We start from the raw sequence: 10,625 nt of genomic DNA on the forward strand, positions 1-10,625 counted from the left end.
AATAAAGATTTAATTAAAGAAAAAAGTTTCCAAACTTTCTAAATCTCCATTTTCCAGCTAATGAAAAGAAAATAGGATTCTATTGAGTCTCCTATCTACCTACTCCAGGACTTCCATGAGGATCAAATGAGATGAGGCATGGGAAAATGCTTCACAGACATTTGGTTAAAGTGTAAAACGTTTGCACCTGGCTATAAAGTAAGTTATGTTCCTGGGCTAAAGAAACTACAAGGAGGCTAGTCACTAGAGAGAGGAAGCCGGGTGTTGCTATGTGACGTCATTGCCTGGCGCCCACAGCCACCGTTTCTGGGCTGGGCTGGGCTGGGCTGTGGGCCGCATTTTGTGCCATGGGGTCTCAGCAGCGTTGACTGCGATTCGGTGGGCTGTCGCTCTGGGATGGTGACGGGGCCTGTGTCCCACGTTGCTTTGTCGGCACCAGATCTGCAGTGCTGTTTCTTGTAAATGGACAGTGGGTGTCACAGCAGCTCCTCATTGAGCATCTGCCCCTTGGGGTCAGTACATGTCATAGTGACCGGTTGGACAGTCAGAGGGGCACTTAGCATATTAGCCTTTTATATATATAGATGGGAATGAGTTGATGAGTGAAATTGTTTCTATTAATAAATGCAAAACTACCTATTAAACTCCTACTGTGTGCAAAATCCTTCTCAGATGAACATGGCATGGATTCTGTCTTCTAAGTGGAAGAGAGTCTTTCAAGGGGGATTTTAAAAGGCCTCATGGAGGTGGTAGCAGGTGAGCAAGGGGAGGAAGAACAGGTGCTAGCAGAGGGCTGGTGCCAGCAAAGCCCAGGAGGGATGGTGCAGACTGTATTTAGGGAATTGTGAGCAGTTCCAACTGATGAGCATGCAGTGGTGTGTGTGTGTGTATGTGCGCTTCAGATGGGGTCATTAGGCAATTGGGGAGGAAGAGGCAGCAGGAGTGAGTGAGAAAAGTTTGGAAAGGCACGTGAGCAAGCAAAAGCAATGGGATTGGACAACTTATTGCATGTAGTGGTGGAGGATGGTCCTAGGTTTTGAGGTTGAGTGATAGTAAGGATGTATAATGACAGTAATCAAAATAGATATTAAGTTAAATTAGAGCACTATGATTTTTTTATAAAATAAAGGTTCATTTATTCTTTTAAAAAATTTGTTCTTATTGCTTTTTTTTGAGAGAGAGAGAGAGAGAGAGAGAGAGAGAGAGAGAAAAGGAGAGAGAGAGAGAGAAACATTGATCAACTGCCTTCTGCACATGCCCTACTGAGGAGCAACCCAGGCATGTGCCATGACCAAGAATCGAATCTACTGAGCAGCACCGGTTGGGCAGTACTATGAATTTGGTTTGAGACCTGTTGAGTCTGAAGTGCCTGAAGGACATGTATCTGGAGATACTATGTAGGAAGAGAGAATGTGCGTCTGAAGCTTAGAAGACAGATTATTAGCTCATTTATCAATTAATTCAATAAATGAGTTAGTAAGCATCACCCTGTGCCTCAGGCCAGGAGAATAAATGTGCTGGTCCTACCAGCACACTAACCTGGCCGAGGAAGCTCTAATCCATGTGGGCCAGCTGCCTTTAGGACAGTGTTCCAGGGCCCTGGCTGACCAGGAGATTTGGCAACATATCTTGGAAGACCTGATGTCTGGATTGAGTTCTGAGGGCGCTGAGGAGGAGGCTGCTGGCAGAGGGGTGGTGGGTAGGCACTCCAGGCAGGACTGGGAGAAAGAAGAGTGCGGCTTGAGGCTAGAGAGTAGAGTGAGAGGTGGTGGGGAGATAAGAGTAGGTCCTGAGGCAATCACCGAGGGGCTTTAAGCTGGGAAGCAAATTTGCATTTGAGGAAAATCTTTCCGGAGATGGATCAGAGAGGGAAAAAGCCAATTAGACCTGCAGGAATCCAGAGAAATATGATGAGGGCTGGGAACAGGCCAATTTGGCCAAAAGTCAGTTGTGGAAAGCCAGTGTTCTTTCTATGCCCTATTCACCTCCTCTAGAGATGGGTGCTCTGTCTTCTAGTCTCCCCAGCCCCCAGCAACTCGAACCCCCTCTCCTCTCAATGCCCTCCAGCTGTGGTTATACCAAGCTGGTGCAGAAACAAAACAAACCATCTTTAAGTGTTATTATGAAGACAAATAAAAACTAGTTGATTAAAGCCATGCAAAATTTTGTAAAAGTCGTGCAAGTCATCTTACCTAATGTGCTTTTCAATAAATTTTATTAAATAGCCATAGAAACAAGAAAATTGGACAAATAGGTCATTCAATACACTGTCTTTTGAAACACTAACCTCAAATGAAATCTACCTGTTACACACTTTTCTTTTCTTTTTTTAAATTATATTTTATTGATTTTTTTACAGAGAGGAAGGGAGAGGGATAGAGAGTTAGAAACATCGATGGGAGAGAAACATCTGCTGACTCTGGCACACCCCCTACTGGGGATGCGCCCGCAACCAAGTACATGCCCTTGACTGGAATCGAACCTGGGACCCTTCAGTCCGCAGGCCAACGCTCTATCCACTGAGCCAAGCCAGTCAGGGCTACAAACTTTTCATGGTTCCAGGTACCACTTAGTAGAGTTGAAATTTTATGGTTACTTATCTCCTACAGCAGAGACTGTCACTCTTATATGTATCACCCTTTTATTGAAGCAGTGGCATTTTAGTTGGGTGCAAAAAGAAATCAATTTGATTTCCCCTTTATCCCTTTAGATCTTTCTGAGGTCTCATTTTTCTTTGATGTTTTGGATAGAAACTTGGACAAGTGCCATAACTTTTCAGTCACCCTTAGATTAGAGCAAAAACAAAAAGTTAAAAGACTCTTAGTCCCAGGAACAATAATATAAATTACAATGCCCAGCTCCGTGTAACCATTGGAACTCTAACCCTCATTTTAGTTGAAAGCTTCTCCCTTTCTCCTCGCTGAGACTCATGTTAGGGGCTGATGGGCCTGATATTGATGGAGGGAGTGGTGAAAAAACACACAGAGACAGAACATGGAGGAAAATTTACATTTAAGGAGCTGAGGATGTGGGGAAAGCCAGAGACTTTGCTTCCCTTGCTCAGTGTGTCTAATGTTGCAGAGAGCTTCTGAGGATGAAGACTGAAAAAAAGGCCACTGAATTTGACGAGCAAAGGTCATCAAGATCCGTCAAGGAAATAGTTTTAGTTGAGTGGTAGAGGCAGAAACCAAACCTTGGTGAGTTGAGGCCAGAATGGGAAGTGAAGAAACGGAAGCAGAGTATAGGCTCACCCTTTTCATTGGTCCTGTGCTTAGACATGGGAGACTGAACACAGGCTTTAAAAAACAAATCTCTGCAAGTTCCAATAAAATGAGAATAAATTTTTTTTTTTTAAAAAAGACATAACTAATCAATCTAAAGAAAATGGGAGAGTACTGCAGACTTCAGATGTTATCAAAATGTTGGAAGCTAGAAAGCAGATAGGTTGGTTGTAAGGGATTTAGCAGACCTGAGAAACTGAAACCCACGCATAATAAGGGAAGGCCAAAATAAGAAAGCAAATTCATCCCAGAAAAGCTTAGAAATTAGAGCAGCTAGTACCTCTGAAGAAGATGAAGCAGCTAAAACACCAGGGGATCGGTTAAAAGGAATGGTTGTGTGAACATGTTATTAAGGAATAATTTGAAAGTGGTTGTCACTGGACAGGGAGAACCAGGAGCGAGCAGCGGTATGATAGAGGGGCCTTTTATAGAACAAGCAAAGGTAATTGATTGGTGATATTATCTGACTGATCAGTATCTGTGCCCAATGAATTGTTAAACGTTTTCAATATCATCATGGTTTTAAGCTTTGTGGTATTATTTGCCTTTGTAAACTATACATATAAATTAATTTAATAAAAGTAATTAAAATGAAAAAGAATGTTATACTTTCAGTAGAGAAAAGATTAGGCTTTGAAGGAGAAAAAAATGCATGGCATAGCATAAAAGGACACAGAGGAAAGAGATTTTTGTTGTCAAGATAGAAGAGATTTCATCATGATTATAGGCTAACGTTGGGAATCTAGCAGAATGGGAAAGATTGAAAGTTTAAGAGGAGGGTGCAAAATTGTTGAAATAAGGTTGAGGAGGGGAATATGAAATATGTAATAGAGCACGGTGGAGAAGATTGCCTTAAAAATTAATCAATTTCCTGTTCTTACAATTTCTTATTATAAGTTGGAATCAATTGTTAAAATATCATTTTAAACTTTAGTTTGATGGTAATGACTGACACCAACACAGTGACTGTTGACAATTGCAATACTAAAAGAGAAATAGAAATTATTGTGGGGCAATTGCTGGGGACAGTAAGAGTAAGGGTTGCTTGCACACAGTATAAAACATGTTGAAAATAGGCTTTAACTCTAAAGGGACTGGGTCAGTCACTCTTGTCTATGAGTCCTCAATGTCCAGAGAAATAGGCTGGTGATATTTGAAGAAGTTATTAAAGAGATTCGTAAATGCATTTGTACACTTTGCCTGAAGACAGAAATAAACTATGCCTCATGCATTTATGTATACTATCTTTCCAAAGTATGTAAATCAAGCATGTCAAACTCGAGGCTCACAGACCGCATGTGGCCTGCCATGAATATTTCTGTGGCCCAGCCAATATAATGGTATGTAAGAAACGTCTTAATAAAAAATTTAAACTTAATTTTCACAATATCCTGTTACACATAATGATTAATAATGAACTACAACGTTTGCTAATGACTGATTACTATAATCGTGTTGCATTCATTTTTCTTAGGCGTCTTACGCACACGTACATCATTTCACTCCACTAATACTAGCAGCAAGTATTTTAGCAGCCAATTGCCACATCGTTAGTCTTGTACTGACTTGTTTGGTGTGCACAACAGGAAATATTTCGCTTCTAGAGAATAAAAAAATAGGTTTCTTTGCATTATGCTTATTAATTTGTGCAGTTATTGAGTGTCTGGTAAGTTACTCTTCAAGAAAAAATATTAATTTTTATTAAAATGTTCTATTATGTTAACAATTACTCATTTATTTCAGCCCTTGGTATTCAGCATGTCTCTATCGAAATAAACCTACTTTTCTATGATAATTGAAGCTTTTGTTTTTTTGCGGCCCACATAAACTTAAATCTTGTTTAATTGGCCCGTGTTAGCCTTTGAGTTTGACATGCTTGATGTAGATGCTATTAAGATTAGTACGTAGCAGAATTATTTAAATCATCAGTGATTTAACTGTGTCACTTCCATCCCACAATAACAGACACTAAAATAACAACTACTATTATGTGTGTAGTTGATGGTATAAGATAGGGTGGTAGATCTAAATGTTTTTTTAATGTTTATATTTGTTGTAAACATTAATACTGTTTACAAAATCTTATTTTACTCCACTTCCACGCAAATGAGAAGATTACATTTTCTCCTTGACATATAGTGGTGACTCGCTTTGGCTAATAAGATATAAGCTGAAGTAACCTGTATTGGTTTCAGATTGAATCATTTAGCTGCCAGTGCTCAATGACCCAGCTTTCTCTTGCCCGGCCGAGAATAGAATACTATGTGTTGCAGAGGTACCATAGATTCAAAGCAGCCTAGAATGCTGGGCCAACAAATGGAAGATGCTTTCCCGGGAGAGTCACTCAGACTATAGTAGACTTTGTCTGAGCAAAAATTAACTTTTGTTGTTGTTAAGCCACTGAGATTTGGGGATTGGTTTTTATGCTGCATACCCTAGTTAATACTGACTGATAGAGACTAGATATCTAGATACAGTCTCCATAATCCCAAACCTTGAGAACCACTTGTCTACGAAACATGGGACCTAAATCATTCTGTGGGTGAGCTGATTGAGGCATGCCATAGAAGATTTTCCCCATTTTTCCTCAGTCTGGAGTTACAGATTGAAAAAGACTACCAACTATATGGCTCAGGTATTCCCGATTGACCATCTCTGTGACAATGTGGTGCATTATCTTACAAATGCAGATTCTTTGACCCAAACAATAGACCCTGAATCAGAATCTCTGGGAGAAGACTTTGGAATCTGTACTTTAAAACAAACTCCAAAGGCTGAAAACCATTCCTCTAGACCAGAGGTTCTCAACCTGTGGGTCGCGACCCCTTTGGGGGTCAAAGGACCCTTTCACAGGGGTCGCCTAAGACCTTCGGAAAACACATATATAATTACATATTGTTTTTGTGATTAATCACTATGCTTTAATTATGTTCAATTTGTAACAATGAAATTGGGAGTCACCACAACATGAGGAAGTGTATTAAAGGGTCGCGGCATTGGGAAGGTTGAGAACCACTGCTCTAGACCAATTATTGTCACAGTGGCTTATATATACCCTGAGAGTGTAAAGATAATCCAGTGGTTAAAATAACAGAAATCATATTAATTTATATGTTTTACTGAAAAAGTAGGAAGAAAATAATCTTTACAAATATTTAAATATGGGTTGGGACTTGTCCCTGCATTCATAACATATTCATTCAATAGTTATAGAGAGCCTACTATGTGCAAGGCATTGTTCTATATTCTGGGGCTACACGTATGAACAGCACCAAGTCAAAGAGCTTGCATTTCTAGTAGGAAATGCAGATAAAAACGAATAAAGAATAAATACAGAGTATGACGTACGGTGACAAATGCTATGTATGGTGAAAAGATGATGGAGAGAGAGGGGGAGGATTGCTATTTCATATAGGGTTGTCAGGGAAGACTTTGGGGAGAAGTTTACTTAGAGCAGAAACCTGAAGGCGATTGAGCAAGCCATGCAGATGTCTAGCGATGAAGTGTCATGGTCGGAGGAAACAGCTGGGGAAAGCTGTGTGGTGGGAGCACATGTGCAGTGTGGTGCCCTCTTGGTCTGGAGGACAGTGTGGCTGGAGGAGAGTAAGTGGCTGGAGGGAGAGCAGGAGGATAGGAGGTCAGAGTACGGAGGGGCAGGCAATTGATCAGTGAAACTTTGTGGGCTATTGTAAAGACTTTGGCTTATTCTGTGCATGAAATGCAAAGCCATTGGAGGGTGTGAGCCCTCTGCATTTGGGCTATGGGAGTAAGAGAAGGTTATTTAAAAAAAAAAACTCCTCACCTGATATGTTTATTAATATGTAGAGAGAGAAAGGAAGAGAGAGAAGGAGGGAAAAGAGAGAGACAGAGAGAGCAAGCGAGCGAGCGAGAGAGAAACATTGATGTGAAAGAGAAACATTGATCAGTTGCCTCCTGTACACCCCCTGACTGGGGATTGAACCTGCAACCTTTTGGTGAATTGGACAAAGCTCCAACAAAGGCACTCAGCCAAGGCAAGAGGGTTTTTGTTTTAAGACAGAGGTCCACATACATGAGCTTGATAAAGGAACATTATGGACTATTTGATCTGGTTTTAGTTAACATGATCTTTAACATGATCTTAACAAATGGACAGTGGCTTAGACGTTCTTATAGAGAAATGAATGCTGGATTGAAATTAATGCCAAAATGCAGCACCAGTGAATAAGAAAACGACAGTCTACACTTCTAAGCACAGCAGAAGCTTCTCAGCAGCCACATTACGGGGTTAAAAAGAAATGAAAAACTGTTCAGATATAACAGAAAGTGAGCCTGCCCCCTAATCAGATTATTTGAAATATAGATTTATATCTACTATCATTCATGATGAATCTTTCTCTACCATATGTGCTTAATTGTGTATGTTGCTCTTTGTGAGGTATCTTTTCCAGCTAGTATGCAATATGCCATTAAGAGCAAATGAAAAATTATAAAACTAATGAGGTGTGTTTAGTGATATTATTCCATTAAAGATTAATGGTGAAAATTATTAAATACTAGAGGCCCAGTGCACAAAAATTTGTGCACTCTGGTGGGTCCCTACCCCAGCCTGTGCCCTCCTGCAGTCTGGGGCTCCTCAGGGGTCCCTTCCCTTGGCTGCTGGCACCAGTTTTCCTCTGGCACCCATAACACAGGCCTTCGCTCTTCGCTGGGAGAGGCCAGCGCAGCGGGCAAGGGGCTTAGCTCTTCGCTCACCATGCGTGGGCCCCAGGGGCGTGGCAGAGGCCAGCGCGGTGGGCTTCCCTCTTTGCTCTTCGCTCGCCACACTGGCCTTCACTCACTGCTCCTGCCCCTGGCCAGCTGGCTTCGCTCTGCTCCTTGGCGCCTATGTATGCAAATTAACCGCCATCTTTCCTGGCAGTTAATTTGCATATCACCCTAACTAGCCAATGGGAAGCATAGCAAAGGTACGGTCAATTACCTTTTTTGTCTTTTATTAGATAGAATTATTTATGCGTTCAAAATTTGGTTTGTCTTTAAGGTGCAATTATTTGTACAGCAGTGTTTTATTATTTAAAAGTAAATATATTCACATATACTGGTTGCACATATTAAAATTGTTAACAATTACTACTATAGCCTAGTCATCTATAAAACGTGATTTAACTTCTTTAGCAGAGGCAGCTATTTGGTGTATATGGACTTATTTTTTGGGGGGCAGAGGCTCCTTTCCTTGGTATTTGTAATGATGTAACAATTATTTTGATGTAAATTTTATTTTTTTTCTAGAAAGGACTACAATGAAACCATTTTAAATAGATGGTTGGCCATTGGAAAGCAAATAAGAAACAGTCTCCTAGTCAACCCCAGCATGCTTTACCTGCGGATTCTTCCTCAGATTCACTTTTTTTTGGTTTTGGTCTTCATCCTGTAAACAAAAGAAAAGAATGCTCACCATGCCCAAAGCGAGGAAAAGTCCGCCTTTCCCATCCTCCTGCTTTTTATGAAAAAGTAGAAAGTCCCCTCTGTGCTAACTAGCTGTGACTTCACCTTCCTGATTCTATTCCCTCTTCTATAAAATGTGGAAAATAAAAATGAACATTTCAAATCCTATACAAATGCTACAACGATATGATTGTGAGAGATTGGATATGGCCCCAATTGAAAAAGTAGGAAAAAATAATCTTTACTAATATTTAAATATGGGTTGGGATATGTGCCTGCATTTATAACAATTCATTCAATATTTATAGAGAGCCTACTGTGTGCAAGGCACTGTTCTAGCTTTTTGGGATACAACTATGAATATCACCAAGTCAAAGAGCTTACATTTCTAGTAGGAAAAGAAGATCAAAATGATTAAGAAATAAATACATAGTATGGCATATGGTGACAAATGCTATGTATGGTGAGAAAGATAGAGATAATGGAGAGAGAGGGGAGGATTGCTATTTCATATGGGGTTGTCAGGGAAGACTTTGGGGGGAAGTTTACCTTAGAACAGAAACCTGAAGGCGAGTGAGCAAGCCATGCAGATGTCTAGAAATGAAGAGTCATGGTCAGAGGAAACAGCTGGGGGGAAGCTGTGTGGTGGGAGCACATGTGCAGTGTGGTGCCCTCTTGGTCTGGAGGACAGTGTGGCTGGAGGAGAGTAAGTGGCTGGAGGGAGAGCGCCTGGGTTCCAGAATGAATGGAAAAACAGAAATTGAGCGCAGGATATTTTTGAGAGCGTTGTGTAAAATGGGGTGATAATTGGAGGGGGCTATGAGGTTAAGAGAGGGTTTTTTTAAGTCCTCACCTGATATGTTTATTAATATTTAGAGAAAGGAGGGGGGAGAGTTAGTGAAAAGAGAAAAAGAGAGGGAGACAAAGAGACAGAGAAAGAGAGAGAGAGAGAGAGAGAGAGAGAGAGAGAGAGAGAAAGAGAGAGAGAGAGAGGTGAAATACAAACATTGATTAGTTGCTTCCTGTACACCCCGTGACTGGGTATTGAACCCACAATATTTTGGTGAACTGGACGATGCTCCAACCAACTAAGGCACCCAGCCACGGCAAGAGAATTTTTGTTTTAAGACAAAGGTTCACATACATGTGCTTGATAAAGGAACATTATGGACTATATGATCTAGTTTTAAATAACATGATCTTTAACATGATCTTCACAAATGGACAGTAACTTAGACATTCTTATAGAGAAATGAATGCTGGATTGAAAATAAAGACAAAATCTAGCACCAGTGAATAAGAAAACAGTCTACACTTCTAAGCACAGTAGAAGCTGCTCAGCAGCCACATTACGGGGTTAAAAAAATGAAAAACTGTTCAGATATAACAGAAAGCCAACCTGCCGCCTAATCAGATTATTTGAAATATAGATTTACATCTACTGTCATTCATGATGAATCTCTCTCTGTGTGCTTAATTGTGTATGTTGCTCTTTGTGAGGTATCTTTTCCAGCTAGTCTGCAATATGCCATTAAAATCAAATGAAAAATATCAAAACTAATGAAATGTAGTTAGTGATATTATTCCATTGAAGAGTAATGGTGAAAATTATTAAAATGTTATTTATGTGTTCAAAATTTGGTTTGTCTTTAAGGTGCATTTATTTGTACAGCAGTGTTTTATTATTTAAAAGCAAATATATTCACATACAGTGATAGCACATATTAAAATTGTTAGCAATTACTACTATAGCCTAGTCATCTATAAAACGTGATCTAACTTCTTTAGCTGAGGCTGCTCTCTTGTATATATGGATTATTGTATTATTTTTTGAGGGGTGGAGGGTCCTTTCCTTGGTATTTGTAATGATGTAACAATTATTTTGATGTAAATTTTATTTATTTTTCTAGAAACGACTAC

At 40.0% G+C, this 10,625-nt stretch overlaps 1 protein-coding gene across 1 annotated transcript in view; it reads right to left on the reverse strand.

Annotated features, from left to right (window-relative positions):
* CFI (complement factor I) overlaps positions 1–10,625 on the reverse strand; it is a 43,704-nt gene that overhangs the window by 27,775 nt on the left and 5,304 nt on the right. Inside the window, exon 2 of the mRNA XM_015566681.1 lies at positions 8,641–8,688. Within this exon, the coding sequence (XP_015422167.1) occupies positions 8,641–8,688 (48 nt within the window). The remainder of the gene's footprint in view (positions 1–8,640; positions 8,689–10,625) is intronic.

This window comes from Myotis davidii, unplaced genomic scaffold, assembly GCF_000327345.1.
Source record: "Myotis davidii unplaced genomic scaffold, ASM32734v1 scaffold283, whole genome shotgun sequence".
Taxonomy (NCBI): Eukaryota; Metazoa; Chordata; class Mammalia; order Chiroptera; family Vespertilionidae; genus Myotis; species Myotis davidii.